Source organism: Spea bombifrons, chromosome 3 (genome assembly GCF_027358695.1).
Source record: "Spea bombifrons isolate aSpeBom1 chromosome 3, aSpeBom1.2.pri, whole genome shotgun sequence".
NCBI classification, from domain to species: domain Eukaryota; kingdom Metazoa; phylum Chordata; class Amphibia; order Anura; family Pelobatidae; genus Spea; species Spea bombifrons.
In genome coordinates this window covers 114,812,478-114,833,721 of record NC_071089.1, presented here as the reverse complement: position 1 = coordinate 114,833,721, position 21,244 = coordinate 114,812,478, and the positions used below count along the sequence as shown (strand labels likewise).

General features: G+C 36.2%; 2 protein-coding genes across 2 annotated transcripts in view; one reads left to right on the top strand and one right to left on the bottom strand.

Annotated features, from left to right (window-relative positions):
• SUPT3H (SPT3 homolog, SAGA and STAGA complex component) overlaps nucleotides 1-21,244 on the bottom strand; it is a 176,300-nt gene that overhangs the window by 125,304 nt on the left and 29,752 nt on the right. The window lies entirely within an intron of this gene.
• RUNX2 (RUNX family transcription factor 2) overlaps nucleotides 18,761-21,244 on the top strand; it is an 89,464-nt gene continuing 86,980 nt past the window's right edge. The window contains exons 1-2 of the mRNA XM_053458477.1: nucleotides 18,761-19,207; nucleotides 19,399-19,561. Of these exons, the coding sequence (XP_053314452.1) occupies nucleotides 19,070-19,207; nucleotides 19,399-19,561 (301 nt within the window). The 5' untranslated portion in view covers nucleotides 18,761-19,069. The remainder of the gene's footprint in view (nucleotides 19,208-19,398; nucleotides 19,562-21,244) is intronic.

Here is a 21,244-nt window from a genome sequence, read left to right as displayed (position 1 = left end):
AATAAAAACTCACCGGCTCATTAAACGAGAACTGTAGAAAAGTAATCAAGGTACTCTACTACAACGATGAACCGGCCCGGCCAAGACCGGCGCATGTTTTAACTTAATGTATAAAAAGTCACCAAGTGTACGGCCGCCATTCTTTCCCTTTAAGGCATCAATCGGTGGAGGAAATATTTGGAACCAGCCTCTGTATTGGAACTTTGTCTACCTTCAGTTTGATTCCCAGGGACAGGAGAGAAAATGTATTAATAACTGCAGAGGTAAGGGGCAATGAGTAGTGCTGAGGAACAGATGAATATACATATTATAAAAATGATCTTTTATTCATCTCACTTACAGTAAGTTCCTAACACTGTCATCAAAGGGCATTACATCATCCAAACAGGGATTATTTGGGGTAAATGAACCAAGCTTTACTCATGGCTCCAAACAATCAGGACAGCAGCTATGTTTTTTTTAGGATGATGGAACCTTTTTTCTGATATATATGAACTTTCTAAAATTAGAATAGCAGAAATCAGCTTCTGTGAAATAAAAAGAACGTCAGGATGATGATCTGGCCTTTTGTTAGCAAAACTCAGCGAGTGACCAACACAAACAACCGTGACGCTCATTGTTTAGCAGGGTTCGGAACTTATTAAGCACCCATCACAAAAATAGTAAGTCACATGTCGGTTACTCATATTACACTCGCATGGCTAATTGTTACGAGAGATGAACTCATCTTAGAAAGAAGCATTTTTCTTTCTAATTTATATAATTTATAAGTGCTTATTTTTCAAACACATCTCCTTTCATGCTTTTGTACTTTTACAATAATGACCTTTTACATGCCCACCCCCTAAAAGGACTACACATTTTCCCATAGAAACAAACAAGCAAGCAATATTTTGATGCAGCAATGTGAGAAAACATTTTTTTTTTCTTCAGGAAAAAGCTGGGACTGATCCACCCGTGTTGGCATGTTGTCCCATTTCAGAAGCAGAATGAATGCTGAATCTTGTCAAAGCGCATTAGAAACTTCCACAAATCAACAGCCAGTGAGAGGAAACGTCATCCCAAACCGGGACAGCCAGCATGTGTAGATCTGCTTTGTATCTGTCAGAAACCAGAAGGAAATCGTGCCTCACAATCCAATTTCACTGCTACTGTGTGGGTTCTATAGCTGCAAGTTTTCGCTACATCTGCGTAAAAGTGAAGAAAAAAAATAACCACTTGTCTTTGGTGGAAGCTGCAGCTCTGCATATGTCCTCCTCCTCCGTGGTCAGATGATTCAATAGACTCACGCCAGCAGAGTTTGCCAAGCCAGCGCTGGAGCCGACTGGCCGGAAGCATATCACGTGCAGAGGTTTCTGTTCAGCATTTATTCATTCCTGAACCTAAAACAGCGGGTGTGGGGCAAATGTATCTACAGAACCCTCTCCATCATTTACAGGGGGCATCATGATAATGTATAGGGACCTCTCAGCTACCATATGCCTTGACGTGAATATGATGGCTGGAGATTCGCTTAAATGGTTTAATATTTTAAAATGAGCAAAGGGACATTCATGCTTTAAGACAGTATTGTTGGTTAGTATCGACAAACACTTTACTTTATCTAATTGTGTTCCAATAAACATCTTTTATCCTCTGATCTAGAGGCTGGCCATTTTTGTTAGTCCTGTGGTATTTTTAGGTGGATTCCTCAGCTCAATTTTTACATCAATACCGACAAAGTCCGGACAAACACGACTCCATCCACGTAATGTAATAATCGCCAGTCCGCTTGTAAAAAGCCTTCCAGTTGAATTAAATTGGCTGAGTAAATCAATACAAATTTATTCTGTCCGCTGCAGGGTGCATACACTGTATCCGATTTATATGTAATTCCGTTTATTACCAACCTATTCCCTGCAAGCTGACTTCTACAGGTCTTACACGTCTAGAATGATTTATTCATAAAATTATTAGCCAGTCTATGCCTATCCCAGATACCAGGCATTCTGTCCCATTTGTCAGTCCAGTTGACATTGGCTGGGCAATAAAGAGAAAGTTTGGCGAGATCTGATGGGGAGGTAACAAGACGACCATATGATGTGGCAGCTTCTGTGGTAATATCTCTTTCTTATTAAGCAAACAGCACTGTGCATACCACCCAACTTGTCGACATGTTAAGTTTGCCGCAGACGGATTCCTCTCTTTGGAGTTTTTTTTACTGCTTGTTTTTATTGCTGATAAATATGGATAAGCTTCAGAAACAGAAACCTTTTCTCCTTATCTTCTCTGATTTAAGGCATTATCTTGTCTCGCTAAACCCTCATAAGATTGGCATCAAGCAAGAAATAATTTTGGAAAAATATCGATATTTGGAGAAATAAAAAAGGCGTCAGCGTTTAATAATTTTACAGACAGACGGTGAGATCAAATAGAATTACCAATTGGGTGGCTCTCTCCCGGAAGTTCTGGAGACCCCCATCACCCGAAGGATATTGATATACTGGAGACTTGGGGCGACTAAAATCATAATGGGTCCCAGGATAAAAATGGCCACAGAATAAAACTGGAGGGTCAGAGGTTTAGATATAATGTAAGGAAGTTTAAGTTTCAGATAGAGCGGTGGATAAATGGAAGAGCATCACATTAGAAGTGGTAGAGGTTACAGTGAGGGAATTTAAACATGCATGGGATAAACAAACTAAGATTAATCTACAACAAGGCTGAGGACTGATTAAGGTCAGAGTCTTTACATCAGGAAACACCGGCAGACTAGATGGCCCGAATGGGTCTTATCTGACCTCATACTCAATATTTCAATGTTACTATCATTAGGTTAACACAGCTTCCTCGTCATCACAGAGCATCTCTTGGATCAAACCACGCGCTGACCATCAACATAGCGGAAGTGATATAATGAAACCTGAAAAAAGAAGAAGAAACCAAGAGTCCTATTCCCACTATGTTCACCAAAAGTCATAGCTGCCACCTGTCCTTAACCTGGCGAGACAATGGAGACAACTTGGTTTATGTCCTAGCTGTTAGAACTCTTTTTGAATCTATGGGGGGGAAATGAGAATTTTCTAGACAGCCGACAGCAAAAAAGTCAAAACAAAAGGCCGCTAAATTCAAATACTGCTACACTTTTTCTTCAGTTTTTACAGTCCCGAGGAAAAATTCTGAAATCTATTTGCTTGTTTCATGGAGATTTTGACAGAGGCAAAAAGTATAGAAGCCTTATTTCATACGCTGACTTGATATTATGCACTCCTCACCTCTTGACCTAAAAGGGTTAAACATACAGATCTTACATTAGGAAGAATTAACTCTGACACACAACATTTTTTTTTTCTTTTCCTCCCACAAGATATTTGCATTCCCTTCAGAAATATTCACACATAGGTTACATTTACTTATGTATGCGTGTGGTTATACATTTGATCGCACTCCAAAAATGGGGTCATAGGTCTCCTTCTATGCATGGCTTTCCTGAATTTTGTTTTGGTGTAAATCCTAAAAAATGGATCTTTTGCATTTTTAAATGCATTTTTTTGTTCTAGTCTTGATAAGAGTTCAGTATGGGTGTTCATTTGTTTGTTATTCTCAAGGTTTAGAGCATGTGTAATTCAGAGCCAAAGGTATCCTAATACACCGTTCCTTGGAACATACTATATAATATCTTAATCCCCCATTTTTGACTCACCGTCTCAGACAGACATAAAATTGTCCGTATAACCAGAATCGACTCTAATTGAAAAGTGCCTTCAAGGTGCCCACAAACGTAAAGAATAGACAATGAGATCAGAGAGCATAAAGGAGCAACAAGGTAAGAGAAAATGGGGGCTCCAGCAAGTTTGCCCAATACAGTGTGAATACCCTGGGATACCGAGTGAAAGCATCTCCGCTAATTATTATGAGAAGAATGTTGGAATAAAAGTCAGAATGTTAATTAACAACCAACATGGGAAAAACATGACAATCCATTCTGCTTTTCTTATCAGAAAAAATGTAAAACTATTTTTAATTTGGTCCAAAATGGGTTAATTAAATAGAGTATATTATATATATATATATATATATATATATATATATATATATATATATATATATATATATATATATATATATATATATATATATATATATATATATATAGGCTCGTTTTTTCATTTTTTACTTTTTAGGCATTATTTTATTAACAAATGCTTTATATAATCTGTAACAGACTCTATAAAATGCGCTCCCTCTCCAAAACATTTCAACACATCAAAGACGATAGGAAGCGAGTTAGTGGCGGGGTCAAACTTTCTATATAGGGAAAGCAATCAAACATACAAGATCCCCAAAGCCAGATACCGGCGGCCTCCTTCCTGGCTCAGTAGGAGAAATGGTCTGTCACAGCCATCCAGGGCAAGCTAGCCATGGCCGCCCACACTAGACCACCATGGAGAAGTCTGGCACACCAGGACTAAGCTAAACATTCATAATGTTCTCCACGCGCATAACAAAGAATTTCATATTGGGTTTGCATTTCCCATTTCAGTCTAATAAATTTGCCATACTAAGCAAATTTGGGTAATGGAAAAGAATTGGTTTGTTATACAGTTGCTTTAGTTGACCCTTCCACTTCCCGTGGAAACTGTTAAAATTTACACTCTGCTAGTGTTTCACATTTTCTTAAACATAATCATTCTTTAAGGTTAGTTAGAAGAAAAGGAAACTGTTATAAGTGCCTATTCACAGAACACAGAAATACTGTAAATTCGACCTCCAGTTGACAGTCGGAAGAATTGTACCACGCTAGTCACGGAAAGAATAACAGCCTGGAGAAGAGTTTTTAACCAAGTTTGCTGCCGAGTTCACACCGTTCAGCTGGAAGGCAGACGTCGGTCAGCGACATATAGGCGGCCTTTACACTCTAGTAAGCTTTTTATTTTTTGGGGAGACAGTCATTTGAAATAAGCACCACTGTTAAAAAAGGCATTCCAACTAGTAGGTTGGGTCCAGAAAATGCTGTTTTTCTTGTAATATAATTAAGGACAATAAAAGATCCTGAAAAATGTTTTATTTACTGTTCTATAAAATTATCCTGCACTTTACAACAAATCTGTCACTGTGTTTTTTAAAACAAAAACGTTATACATCCAGGAAGAAGAGAGGATGAGCATTAATCTTTTGTACAAAAATATATGGTTAAAAACAAGTTCGTAGAAACAGATGTTTTTAACCCTGGAAGTAGAAGCATCACCTGGGGAGGTTCTAATAGTTTTTGTCTGAAACTGCAATCAACGTAGATTTGTGCTGCTGCGTCAACATTCGCTGACCCTTACTCAATAACGTGAGATATATGCAGTATAGGCAGATAAAGTTCCAGCACTTTGGGATAGATGTTGAGGTAGTAGCACCAAGGCTTGTTAAGATCGCTTTTGTAGCTTCAAAGAACATTGTTTTTATTAAAAAAAAGCAGGCCTCATTTTTTAAAGGCTTAGGATCACAACTTAATATTTCTCAAATATCTGACAACAGAATCACAATCTTTTTGGGCTTAATATTCCACTTTTATAACCAAGCTAGTGAGTGGAATCCAGTTCATATACTTTGTGACCAAATTGTTGATTTTGGTGACAAAGCTGCTCACGTACCAGCTGGGACAAAACATCCACCTTTCCTACACGTGAAAGAAAGATATTTTTACAGAGTAAAAGCTTACACAAAAAAACGGATCTGTACTTAAAGGAACATGATTATGTTACTTAAAACAAGAAATCAGACAGCAGGAGGCCGACAGCTTGATCTCCAGTGCAAGAAAGTCATGACGTACTAGTAAGTCCCAATGGGCTTTTAAGCGTTTTTTTTTTTTTTTTTTTTTTTTTTAGGACGTACTGGACCATCCATATTGGCATGATGGGGTTAAAGTTCTCTAACATGCATGCTTCTTTAGAAGGATGTCAGGGACAATAGACTGCCCTCTTAAAATATACATTCATGTGTATATGATGACTGGAGTGTCCTTTTAAGGCTAAGCCCACATAATACCAATATTTGCATATATGGAGAAACTATAAATAGAATATAGTTTTTGCTCTTGGGTTGACAGTCAAAGCCATCCCAAAAATAACACCACGAATAAGTTGATACAAAGTAAAAATTGAATTCAGATATTATTGTATTCTTGCCCAAGAAACCAACCATGACTGATAGTAACTCGTTATTTTTATTTTTCAACTGTCTGATCTGAATATTTAGCTTGAAATTATGCCACCGGCTACTGAAAACATCCTAACTTTTTGAAGACTGGTATCACTTTTTCTAAGAAACAAACTCAAATCAAACGGTTTGACAAATGACAAAAATATAAGTTCTTAAATACGAAAGTAAATCACCAAGAAGAATAAAGGCTGTTAGACATTAAACCTCATTTGAAAATAGAAATTTAAAAAAATTCAATACTTAACAGCAGAGCAATTTTTATTAACATGAAGGCTCAGTTAGTTAACTGTTTCTCACTCATTACATAAGTCTAGCTTGGTATGCTAACCTTCATCATGGACCCTGCTATGTACAAAGAATCAGCATGCTATATGTGGCTAACATTTCCTTTTCTTTAATGCCATTGGTTTAGAAAAATGCCAATCATTGTCTGATTTTAATCAATAATTAAAACCTCCTGCATCGACATGTCGCAGGTATTAACTGCACAATAAACGTTCTGCTTTAGTTGGCGTCTGTGGCTGTACTGGACCTTGTTTTTCCGTTCTACATCCAAACATGCACATAGAATGCAACAACTCGTTGGTTGTGATAAGTTTTTCAAGCTCTAAGACCCTAGTGGTGTTACCGAGAACTGAACTCAGCACTGATATAAGTAGCGCAAATTTAAATTGTGTCGCTAAAATGACTAAGATAAAAATATCTCTTTGCGAGAACGGCCAAGAGAAACCAAAGAAATCAGTAGTTTTAGAACACGGTTGCAACCCCTCCCCACCCCCCAAAAAAATATATATTTACTGATCGATTCCAATTGTCCTTTTTTATTAGCAAAATAAAATACAATAATATAATAAGGCTTTTTAACCAACATTTGATAAAAGAATGTTGGCATACTCTTCTTGTGAACCATTTTATTATGGTATCTCAAAAAAGCCAACTCAAGCCATCATATGTCATTTAATATAAAAACTATCCCAAATAAACTGCAGATTACAATGCTCGTGTGAAGCAACACAAAATCAAAAGATTATGGGGTATCTAAAATATTTGATGTGAGTTTTCAAGATCACTTGGAGAAAAAAAAAAAAAAAAAAAAAAAGGTTCCCTCTAATCATGTCATATTTAAAATTGGCAGGCCTTAAAAGAGTTCTACTTCCAGCAAAGTTTACTAAATTATACCACGATCTTAAACTGTACCAAGCTCAAATAGACTGAATGCATGACTGATGCGGAGTTTGCCTGATATGAAGTATGTTCAAATGTATCTGATGATTTTCAGGACCTCTTCCAAGTAAGCTTTGCAGCCGAACTGCTGACCACATAAGTGCCTCAGAAAAAAAGACATTGATTCGGTCGTTGATAAGACTGACATCACTTTAATGTTCAGCATTAACCAACCTCAGTTAATGTATAAACCGTATAGTTTAACGAGCAATAATTTCATTTAAAATGCATATATTTACAACTGATATCCACAAAAATAAAAAAAGGAAGAGGAATCCTGATTATGCGGATTGCCAAATAGTTTTTGTAAAAGAACATTCTACAGCTTCCTCTACAGGTAGATAAAACACATCATCGAGTGTTAAAAATAAAAGGTTTACTGGTGATAAAAGGCAAGTTATTTTACCAGTTCTTGTTTAAAGGATATTCAGGCACATTCAAAACTATTAAATTATGCCTTTTTTGCCACAGTGTTTCAGTAATTTTTTGTTTATTTTATTAATTGATGGTTAAATTAAATTATGCATATTATCTTTTGTAAAAATCACACATGAAAACTCAGGTAAAAATACAGTTCACATTGTAAAAACACTCTTTAAATAATGCTTTAGAACTTTCCAGAACAATATATGTGAGGTTGAAATACAAAAAACATTTTTTTATAAGACGTAATAGTATTTGCTTTCTTGTATCCAAAAGTCTCCTTAAAGCATCCCCAACATTATTTTGAACAAGGATTCAAAATATACAGCCATGCTAAAAATTAAACTAATATTTGCAGCTGGAAAAAAACTAACCTTTGAAATATTATATATATATATATATATATATATATATATATATATATATATATATATATATATATATATATATATATATATATATTGAAGTATACTGTCTTAATATATAAAATGTACAGCAATGTCCAACACATACCATTAATATTAATAATGGAAACTAAAAATGTAAATTGATATAGATCTATATATAGCTATATATATCTATATATATCTATCTATATATATATATATATATATATAGATAGATAGATATATAAAGATATATATATCTATATATATATATATATATATATATATATATATATATATATACACACACACGCATATATACACACACACTATATATTTATCTATATTACACACACATTTATGCACACACACACACACACACACACACACACAGCACCAGTAATACTTCCCCCTTTTTTCTTTCCCCAAACAAAATGTTTAAAATCTAACAAAGTTTAAAATGTTATTAAGTCAATCCATGCTGTTCTGCAAGGATTTCAAGAGCTTTGCTTACTAAAGTTTCTGGGGGGTTATTAATTGTTTTTTTTGGGGGGGTGAAAAGCCTTTGAGAGGGAAACAATTATGCGAAGTTGACATATTAAGGTAAATCAGCTAAGATGAATAGAATTTCTGTACTGTATCTGATTGATGAAGGTTATCATCCATCTTTACTTTTGAAAAGAATATATAGTTAATAAAAAAGGCTACAATTTCTAGGAATCGAAGGGTTAGTTTGTAGAGGAGAAAAGTTCACTTAAGGTACCAGAAAAAATGGGGGGAAAAACACCTTTGAATATGCAATTACTAATCTAAAAATATGTGCAAGATGTATAAGCAGTCTTTGAAAGTACAAGACATTTTTTTCCCAAAAATGCCTGGCAGGGCAGTTATCACACCATGTCTAATTGATTACAAATGTTTGAAGACCTCAGCAATAAATCACCACTTTAATCCCACATTAACCTCTCACCATAAACCACCCCCTGAGCAAGGCCCATGTCTCAATAAAAAAGGACGGATTTCTCCAGCATCATTCCCAAACATTTTTAACCAAATTCACAAGTAAAGTCATTAAATACGACGCTTCCTCTTTGATTAGTCGCCTAATAATTTTCCCTGACCCCTGACATAACTCCCTTGTTGTATCAGGAGCCATAAAATATTAAGACACACACCGACTAAAAATAAGTCTACAATGACTATTTTAAAGGCTGTGTGTGGCCTTACCCATATATTTTTGGCAAGATGCTCTTTTTTTTCGACCACAGCTATATTCATCCAAGAGCAGTGGCACTGGAGAGTCTCTGTCTCACCTGTCAAAGCTGAGGAGCGTTGTTCAAAAGGACCACCAAGAGTCCATGGATTGGATCCACAATTCTACCGCGGCTAGTACCCGATAACTTCTCAATAATAATAAAATAAAATGTAAAAAGCTAACAGAAAATTCCCACACTTGGTCACCTTGCCACAAAACATGGAACAGCGAGGTGACCGGCGGGCTGGACGACTCCATCAAGTAAAACTATGCTGTGTTTTAGCCGACACTCGCTGTCACGTCTGTTTGAAGGGACCGCAAACAGACAGCATTAATTACACGGTAGTTAAATTCAAAGACTTCACGAAGTACATTAAAAAGTTGCAATGCCGAGATATGAACGCGTAATTTAAACTAACAACATGCAATAAAGCTTAAAACGCATTAAATTGGAATCGCAGAAACAAGTATTAATCATTTTTTTTGTCAGCAATGAACTGAAGTTGTCAAACACTTTGTGACGTGGTGAAATTAAAAGGATTAAGGCAAACAGTTGCCCCGTACCAATGACAGAACCAATATTAATTTAAACAGAGCAGGGAAAAATATGTAGTTCAGATCACCATTTATACGGCTAGTAAAAAAAAGTGAGAATAATTTGATGAAGACAGAGTACACACAGAGTACACAATTTTATTAAATAAACAGGAAATTACACAGGGAAACTGGTGCTGTTCCACTGTGTCTTTCCAATATCACTCAAACACACTATATATGCATATAGACACTATATATCTATATATCTATCTATATATCTATATATAGATAGAGATACACAAACATACCTTCAAAATAGACAAGATTTGATTTATATATATATATAGGTGGCAATGTTTTTAAATTATGTACACAATCACAATAAATATAAGACTGAATATGATAATAGTAAATATGATTATTTAAGAATAAATAAGTGGCACTGTTGCTATGGACTACTTGAGTTTACGTCTTTTTTAATTACATTTTTAATTATTTTAGCACTAGAAATTAATGTACATTTTCAAGGCTGTAAAACAGATATCATTTTAGCTGATGAGTTATATTCTTTCTACAATTTGCCATGCAGATGGATATTTAGAAAATGTGTTTCTCTTTCAACAACTATACTTTAAAAAGTGAGGTTTTGGCTATAAACCTTTCATTTGTACAATATGTCTATTTGTTTGATAAATGATTCACTCTAATCGTTAATTGTTGGGAGGCGATGAGAAAAATGTTTAAACAAATAATTCAACTGTTTAAATACGGTATGTAGCAATTTAATAATGGTTAATACTATTGATTGATAATGATCATGAAACATAAGCCAAGTGACAGTGAATAACTAAACAGGCAAATAATGAATATGCTGTACATATATATATATATATATAAACATTTATTTTTTTACTTTTATTTCTTTTTTTTAGGTAAACATGCACATTTGAACAAATTTCTGCATTTTTTTTTAGCAAACTGCTAAACTTTCTTTGGGCCTCTTTAATGAAAGCGAAGCTACAAAGTTAATACAGCGAGATTCCTTTTACAGACTGCAGAGATAAATATGCTATTATATTCCTAATTTTAATAAAAAACTTTTGATAAACTATTATCACTGATAAAACCAATGTTTAATACACTAACTTTTCTTCCTAACATCCATAATGTATGAAAATCTCCTTTGTAGTGAGACATATTTTCTATCTTACAAACTGCAGCGTTATTTGTTCTTTACATTTTAAGCTACAAAGCTATAATCAGTAAAAAAAAAATAAAAAAAAAAATGCACACAATTTACAGAACACATTTCCCAATTATAAAATATCTACTAAAACATTGTTTTTTCTGTAAGCTGTGGATAAACTTCGTGACCTATATTGCGTTGCAACCTCAAACCAACGGAGCGCAGTTCTCCAAAATATAATATAACAATGTTGAGAGCGGCCTTGATCTTGCCGTATATGTGAGACAGTCTTCAGAAAGCAAAGGAAAAAAAATTAAAATGCTTCTCATAACTACAGTCTGCTTTTTATGTTACGCACAGAAAGCAGAAATAGTATTTTGAGCAATTACCAATTTCCCTGCTAAAATCACTAGGGGCCAATATAAATCATATCAGCAGCTCAAAAATAAAGGCCTCTATTCTGTAACTTTTCACACATATACATTGTGCTGAAACAGGAAAAAAAACGTTAAAATTGAGTTATTTCATGATATTTTTACTCAGAAAATAAAGACTATAAAAATAAAATAATGCACGATACAGACTGAAATCTAAAGCGTGTTTACGTATACATTTGCTTTTGACGCCATTTATTTTAGTATTTTAATGTTTAAGATTTTTTTATTAATGCACATTAATGTTGAATAGTATATGGGGACAAACGTAAGTATCCAGGGTGCAGATTTACACAGATTTACACGGGCTGCACATAATTATTTGTTTTCAAGCAAATTTATCTCTTTGAAGAAGAATAAAAAATAAAATAAAAAGGCTTTTTTGTGTATATAGATCTGCACGCATATAACAATTTATGTCAATTAAGAAGCCTCCTATATATATTTTTTTTAAATAGACAATCCAATTATCCTTCAATATGCGGGTCTTTAAACATCTACTCATCTGTGACCTTAACCTATTTGTTCCCATACATGTAATGTCTTGCGGTCTATCGCTGTCCTGCTGAGATAAGGCCAGGATTTTGATGGATAGATAGATGAATCTGGGGGGGAAAAACAAAACCCACAAACCTGATATTCTGAATCTTGCACATGAAGTAGTTAAGGACATGCAGCCCAGATGCGTATGTTTCCATTTATCTAAGCGAACCAGAAACCAACTCAAAGACCTTGAAAAATATATCACAATTAGATTTGGGCAGCTATTATCTTAATATCCAGTCTGCTAAAAAGAAGTGTGAAATTTATGTGAAATGTGTGAAAACTGTCACATTCACATTTAATGTATTTATTTTTTTTTATCGCAAAGCCCCTGCTCTTAATATTTACACTTAAAACTCTTCAAGGACATTAAGAATGGCTATTTCACCGCACTCATCAAATATTAAACAGAAACCGGCCAGCAGCTCCACATGGGGCTGGAAAAGGGTATATTAAGTTTCCTAACAAGGATTACATTTTTAATTTTGAACGTACACGTGCCCGTAGGGTAATAAACAAATATCTGCTCGCCATATATCAATGTTTTTGTTCAGCACAAAATGTTAAGGGATAGATTTCAAATTCAAGCTGTGGGGCAATAACAGAGATAGAGACAAATAATTTAAAAAAAAGCAATAATTCTAATAAAAATTAAAATGACTACAAGCAATGCCAAAATATTATTGGATTGGGTGCATAAAATTACAAATCCAGCAAGCCCATTAACCACAAACACAGCTTGAAAATTCAGCGACCTTGAGAAGGAGATGGTCTTTCCCGGATTAAAGTAATCTTATTATCAGATGTCGAGTCGATCGTACAATACTCTGAAAATATATTTGTACATTTAAAATTAAAAACTTTCCAATTTAGGAATCTGAGACCTGAGACTGAAAGGATAAAAAAAAAAAAAATAAGCTTATAAAAATCTAATTTCGGGGGTGTTAAGGTAACCCTAAAAACAGGTCGATTGCAAGTGTTTTTTAATTTACTTTTAAATAACTAGAATTACTCTTTATTGGGAAATATTGCTTATTAACGGAACAAGGAAAAGTTGTCATAATTCTTAGGGGAGGACACATGACGTGGGAGCATCAAACGAAGAATCAGATCTAAGAACCAACAATTTTAAAGCAAAACCATTCTCAATAGTTTGCCGACAGGCCGAGATCATATAGCAGAGCACTTACGTGAAAGAGAACTTACCTTCAAAGAAGAAGAGCCCTTTCAGATTCACTAAATATACTTTTAAGTCTGAATCCATTAAATAAACATTTCATACGTTTATGACTATTTTTATTTTAACAATTGTTCTGACTGCAGTATGAAGACAGACGTTTCTACACTACAAAGCGAACAATTTAAAGACACGGAGAAACCATGCAATTAAGACAAAGTGCTATGTGGGAGAGCTTGGAATTTCAGCGTGTCCTTAAAAATGCCTGGAGAGCAAATGAATGATGTGCTGAAAATGCATTTACATAAATAAGAGAAATATAACCACAGAAGACGGATATATAGACGTTTGTGTATGTATGTGTGTGTGTGTGTGTATGCATGTATGTATGTGTGTATGTGTGTGTGTGTGTATGTATGTATGTGTGTGTGTATGTATATGTGTGCGTGTGTGTGTGTATGTATGCGTGTGTGTGTGTATGTATGCGTGTGTGTATGTATGCGTGTGTGTGTATGTATGTATGCATGCATGCATGTATGCATGCGTATGTAGCAAAGACACACTGAAACAATGCTTTCTTAGACGCCATCCATTGCAGCAGAGAGAATTTCCTTGAGAAGAAAAATGGCTCCCAAAGCAGAGATTGTTTTGATAACTTTGCCTTTGATAAGTCATGGTTTTACTAACAATACATTAGAACTGTATGGTTTCGAAGCCTTTGGACCGAATCGTTGCCTACGTCACCGGGCATTAAAGTCACTTTGTGGTTCTACTGAATCTCTCAGATGTGATATCCTTATAAACTTACGTGAACGTATTCATCGCTATTAGTTTCAAGGCTTTATTTTCAAGGATACGTCAAACTTTTAACACATGAGACTTAAACCCAGACACTAATGAACTATTATTAAAGTCTAGCGTACTCTTACATAGCAATTTAGAACACTGTTTTGACTAAAGTAAAATCATCTTACTGTACAACTATATCCTTGAGACGCGTGTACATATATCACGTGTTAGATACACATACCATGTACAGACCAGGGAGCATAAACAGTAGTGAATGAGAAACAAGCCTACTGATAAAACTATCGTAACATGAGTAAAACCATTTTAGCCCCCTCACACCATAAGAGTCATTGCTACAAAAAAGACGCATTCTATAAAGATGACAAAGTAATTGCTAAGAAAAGGGGGTAAAACAAGTCCTGAGCTCCCTTTTTCCCTTCCCTGCTTAACCTTAAATTTCCTCCAAGTCTCCTCCATAAAAGCGCCAATCAACTCCATCATATTTACTCTTATGACTGCAAATACATTCTACAAAGACGTAATACTCAACTCTATGGAACATTTTCATTTTTGCTCTTCTGATTCTGTATGCAGGCTGGTACGGTTATGTCTACTTAATTACTTAATTCTCCAGGTAAGGACCAGTTGATTGAAGCACTGGAAGCTGGAAATAGCGTAACACTTACTGTAGGCTACTTCAGCCCCAGTGCCATGGACAGGCAATGTTAGTCGAGAAACCATGTTCCGCTTTCCAATCTCAAGGTTTCTGGAGGCACATAACTTTGCTCAGCCAGCATCTAGACAATTTACGCAGCGATTCATACAATACATATATTCAAGGGGTATCACAAGACTAGAATTGACAGACTAAGACAAACCGATCCATTAGGTGAAGAGGCTCGGAATGCAAGCTTACAATCTAGAGGGAATGGGGTGAGGACAGACATAGGGAACAGAGAAAGGTAAGAGGGAGTGTGGAGGTTGTATTAGTGAAAGGGAAGTTATGGTGCGGCTTCTCAGAAGAAGTGGGTTTGGAGATACATGTTGGGAGGGAGGGTAAAAGCTGGAGGTTCGGTGGAGGTCGGTTCAAAGAGATATGGGGGACCCCAAGTGAAATCTTGTAGATGTGAAAAGGAGGCAGTGATAAGCGAGGTGGAGAGTATTAGCCCATGGGAGGCTGACAGCTTGTTTATCCGTGTACTGGCAGGGAAACGTCCCTAGCCGGTGCAAAAACATAGGGCGTACTATTACATCCTTGGTCATCTAGACCAGTTTTTGTAAGACATAATAGTATGTCCATCATGACGTGGTTAATTAAATGGTTACTTTTGCCTTATAAGTAACATATAATGACCTCCATAACACCACTCCTTCCTACATTTCTGCCCTCAAACAAGTACTCCCCTATTTGATCTTTACATTCTACCCATGGGCTAAGGCTCTCCTCCCCCATATATCTGGAACCGACCTCCACCAAACCTCCAGCTTTCACCCTCCCTGCCAACATTCAAGAAACATCTCAAAATCCACTTCTTCAGAGAAGCCGCACCATAACTTCCCCGTCACTGATACACCCCACACTACCTCTTACTACCTCTGTTCCCTATGTTTTTCCTCACCCCATTGCCTCTAGTTTGCAAGCTTGCATTGCAAGCATCTTCACCTAATGTATCAGTTTGTCTAAGTCTGTCAATTCTAGTCTTGAATATATGTATCGCATGAAGCTCTGGGTAAACAGTTGGCCATCTACTTAATTTAAAGAAAAGCGGATGAGCACTTAACAGAAAGATTCTCAGTATTTTATTAGATTAATCTGTTCATGTACTTGAGGGAACGCATCAAGCTATCTGCTGACAAATTCAGTGTAACAAAGCTTGGCGCTAGAGCCGATTACATCAGGATAACAGAGAATGTCTGAAACATTAAAAGAAAAAGGTCTATCCAGACCTTCCTAAGACCTCTGATAAGCCCCGCTGGTGGATTACAGTCTCTCTTGCTTCTCTCTTCAAAAAAATTAAATATTAAAATATAATTAAACACTTGTCCCCAAGAGATAAGGGGTACCATTCCTTTCAAAGAGACATCCCTGAGGTCAACAAGTAGACTAATCAAAATTTGAGACCTTAGACATATTACAGGGGCATACAGCAATTACTAGAAACAACCATAAGTGTAAGTAGATAACCTATACCCAGAGTCATAAAACACTTTTGTCATAAAACACATATTGCACCAATAGTAGATATATATATTCCCAAAAACACTTGGAATTACTTGTAGCCGTGGCTCCTGGCCGGCTCACTCATTCATCAAGGGGCCCAAGACAAGTGCCTTGTGGTTAACCTAATCTTGAAACCAATGGAACAAGATAATTGTTTGTATGTCCTGAAACATGCTAGTGGCTGCTGTGTTACACGTTTTTTATAGTAAGATTAATGAGTTCCACTGTATACCAACTGTTCGCACAGTGCTCTACAAAGTACACAATAAATGAAGTGATGTACCAACAAAAATATAACAGCGAAGACATGATGGCAGGGGAAACTTGAAATTCAAGAAAGGCATTGGAAGACAAGCTGACATTTTTGATAATTAAGTGCAGATTACATGTTTTACAAGGAAGAGAAAAGAAACTCCGTAACCGAGGGGAAAATCTGATGCATTCTATATCATATGCAAGAAGCTACAAACACAACGCCGACTGAATTCCATAATTAACACTGGATGGATAAAATCTGCGGAACACACAGAAGGACAATGGTTCCTCTCAGCGGGACGGTAGAGGACAAGAGCGTCTGCAAGGATCTAGTTTTTAAAAATACACAGGATTCAGCAGGACGACGAAGAGGATTTGGGAGAAAATCTAGGCATGGGTCAGACACTAATGGTGGGTGTTTTACATCCGAGTAGGCAGCACATATTTAATAGCCCAGATCAACAAAGGAGAAAATTGCCGGACACCGTGAAGATGTGGGGGCGAATTTGTGCATGTGTATTGGTATAAGGATGTGGTAGAAGAGATTCTATAATTGTATAAATACACATTCAGGACTAGTTATTCCAATGTCCAGACCAGGAGGAAAGACCTAATTGTGCATAAAACCAAAGCTGGCAAAAGTTGACCTGCGTTGGATATTTTCCCTGATGTCCTGCATACAATTAATTCTATTACAAAAAAAATAAAAATGTACAAAACTATGTCATTCATTAAATGAACATATACATGTTGGGGCTTTAAAAATGGTGGTAAGGAACACTGAAGCATTGGAGAAACTCCAGGAGAACACATTTTCAACAGTGCTATTTCAACTTCTCTGCTGAATACAGACGCGGCATTCGGATCCTCATTCCTAGTACTACTAAATGCCCAAACTCTTCCCAGAAAAGAAAAAAAAATAATCTTTAATTATGTGAAATGCCTCGTTCACATTTTTTTTTGCCAGGAACTAATAGGTTGCTGCAACAGATATTTAATTTTAAAAAAAACAACTCATCGTCCAAAGATGTAATTGCAAGCTTTTTTATTTTGTTTATTTAATATTTTTTTTTTTTTTTTTTTTTTTTTTTTTTTTTTTTTACACAAAAGTGTTAAACTCAGTAGGTGGACCATACCATTAATGTCTGGTCTAAGTAGAAAAGCGCCTTTTAAAATGTTATTTAGGTACTACAAAGGCTATTAATATTGTAGATGAGTCTACCTGATTAAACCATCATTCTAACTACATCATCCAATTTGCCATGCAGTCTTTATTACCTCCTGGCACTTTCCTCCCACCCAGCAGCATGTTCCTTCCTATTTGCCATTCCACTAAATTCTGGTTTCCAATTGGCCCAATATTAAACACATCTTAATTTACGACAGAGACGAAAAAGTGATTCACAGATCAAGCAATGAATATTTGCTTACTTTGGTACAGTTGATGTGCTAGGCACTGGGTACAAAATTCTTTTCGACTTAGAAAATCTTGCTTTTACATTTTTTTTCTAAAAAGACAGCCACCTAGTTCGGAAAATTCTTAATTATCCAAATAACGGCAGAAACAATTTACTTATCCTAAGCTAGGTTAAATTCATAGATCAATACCTCTCTAGGCCTATTCCATTTAAGAACTGTAAGTGACTAAGTCATAATATAAACACTTAAATATATGCTAAAAGTGCCAAGTGAATGGGATACATCTTTAAATGTAATTTGGGTGCTTCCACAGCTCTGTCTGCTGTGGGAAAGCTCATGTAGACAGACATGATTTAAACTCTGTAAAGGAATCTTCAAGCAAGCACTTCTGTGACAGCCAATAATACAATAAATGCGGCTAAGTACGGTAGTTAGCTAGCAAACCTTAAAAAAAGGTAGAGAATAAATAAAGATTCTCAGTATACAGGAAGAAAAGAAGCGAAGAAATAACCGGGAGTCCAATCTAGCAAATCCAAGGCAGACAGATCCAGAATGCAACCCTCCAAAAAAAAAAGTGGAATTTATTATAAATCATTGCTGAATGTTCAGAAACATTAGGCAGACGCCGTGCCAGTTCCGCTGACTTTCATAGAGACAATAATAAACTAAGAAAAAGATGTGAGGAAATGAGAAGAATGACATGGAGAGCCTTCAACAGAGTATTGTACGACTTCTGCGCTCCATATGCTTTAACACAAGTTTGAATTTTTGCTGTATTTGTACTCTCTCCAATTCCTCATGAGTCAGAAAAATTAAAAAGCTATATCCTTCTGGATGCCAGGAAAGGCCTTACCACGATCCTTTTGTCAAAAAAAAAAAAAAAGAAAAAGCGAGGGAGAGAAAAGCCACAGTAGAAGGCTGTCCCAATTTGAGAGCCTCTGATGTCATCAACCACATGATTCTGCCTCTCCACTAACGTAGCTTGCAAAAAAAAAGTAGTTTTAAAGGTTTTGCTTTTTTGGATTGTGTGAATGCTTCATTCGCCTCACAAACAACCACAGAACCACAAGTGCGGTGCAAACTTTCTCCGGGAGGACAGCGCGGAGCCTCTGGTTTTTAAATGGTTAATCTTCGCAGGTCGCTACCAGCCTTCAAGACCACCATTGTCAGTAAGTGCTCTTAAACCACATTATATGAAGTAATAACGGTCCCTTATTCTTTATTTGACATGGAAGGGGGCTGGGGTTAATTTCTGATGCCACATTGTCCTCTCTTTTGCAATGACTGCTTATATGACGATGTGTATAGTCTGAGAATCAAAGACCTAAGCGCCTTGAATGACCATGGTTTGTATTTACAGTCTGAGGCATCCAGGGATATTTTCTGCCGGGACGTACAAAATAAAAAAAGAAAAGAAAAAAAAGCTCTCGAGGGGCCACCGGACAAGATTACGCTACGGTGGACTATGGCGTCAAACAGCCTCTTCAGCTCGGTGACACCATGTCAGCAAAACTACTTTTGGGGTAAGTACCTATTAAGTACGGTCGTTTGCCTTAACCTGCACAGCTTTGAAAGAACAAGTGACAGATAAGACACGAGCTAGAATATACATACACTTTACTTACGGGACCGGCACACATCAGCCGCCACAAACTACAGGCCAAAAACACCCACCTGCACTAAAACGGACAGAACTGCATACAAAAAAAATGAAGGCGTTCGAAGTAAAACATTAAATTCTATTGTACACATGCACAAAAATAAATAAAAGCATATGCCCCACTCCTCTAGATAAACACGCTCTTGTAATAGATGCTCTGGAGCTTGACTGCCAAACATAGCAATGAGATCGACATGCGCCGGGTGAAGCACCTGGAAAGGCATTCAAGTGGCCGGGAAGGTAGAGTTATGTACAGCACAGAGTTTATTAACTCACCTAATCATTTCAGTGAGTTCACTCAAATTCCCTTCCTACTTCCAGGCACCCAACTGTTTCAAGGAAATTAGGAAAAATAGGATTTAACCGCAGCGCTCCTAAAACACATCACGCTATTTGATGCACTGTGAAGTGAGCTGTTACTTGGCAAGATTTGCACAGAGACGTATGTAAAGCGCTCCTAGGTGCGGAGGACACGCTGCGATAGACTCGTTACAATAATGCAACTCCGCTTGTAACAAAAATGTTTCCATCAATAAATTACAGAGTACCGTCACACGGAGAAATAAAATCAGATTGACGTTTCTCTAGCAGCAACTAACCTACGCCAAAAGAGGTTGTTTTCTAAAGCAGTAAACACAGATGTCTGCAGGAAATACTATAAATATAATTTAAGAAAAAAACCATACAAACAGTAGAAATACACATAAAACACATTTACTAATAAATATATATATAATAGGAATGTGTGTGCAATTGAACTAATAGGACATGCCCTTTTTTGTACTCAAAAGCACCAATCAGTCATAAAAAGGCAATTTTAGAATACCCATAGGTACCATTCATAAAATCTGCCAAAATATTACAGAAATGAATACAGCTTCTGCTCCAGATCCCTTGAGACATCAGTGAAGGGTTAATGGGACTCACACAGACAATGTCTAAACAGGGAATTGTTCCACGTTCCTGTACGCTTGGAAAAAGTTGAACAGAGTTTTCTTCTTATTTTTTTTTGACGGGTTATTGAGACAGATCTGTATTCATTCCGGCTGAATCATCTTTTGACGCTGCTAGGCAGACTTACTTGCTACAGAGCACTTACAGCATTTTCTGAATCCACTCCATGACGAGACACTCGTGTTGGTATTGGCGTTTGTATTTTTCCCCCTTGGATTCTCAAACAAAAATGCTACATAAACTTTATTTAAAAAAAAAAAGCGAGGGGAACACGCGGATCCCTTTGGAGACGAATACCTGGTGGGTAAAGACCCTTTCCGGGCCCTCCTACTACTGCGTTTCAATTGGCTGGCTTAGAGCAAATTTAAATACAGTCAGCTACGGTCACAGCAACGTCAGGGTTACACAGTTGTGCAAAAAAACTGAACTATGATATATGTTCCATTGGTACATGCCTAAGAAAAAAAAAATTTTAAAAAGGGAAAAAAAAATTTATAATAATAATAAAGATTTCAGTAAAGTTAAGATAAAATAAGGAGAACTTTCTACGATGGGAGTAGGATTTGATGTCCCCTTCAGGGACTGTAAGCAG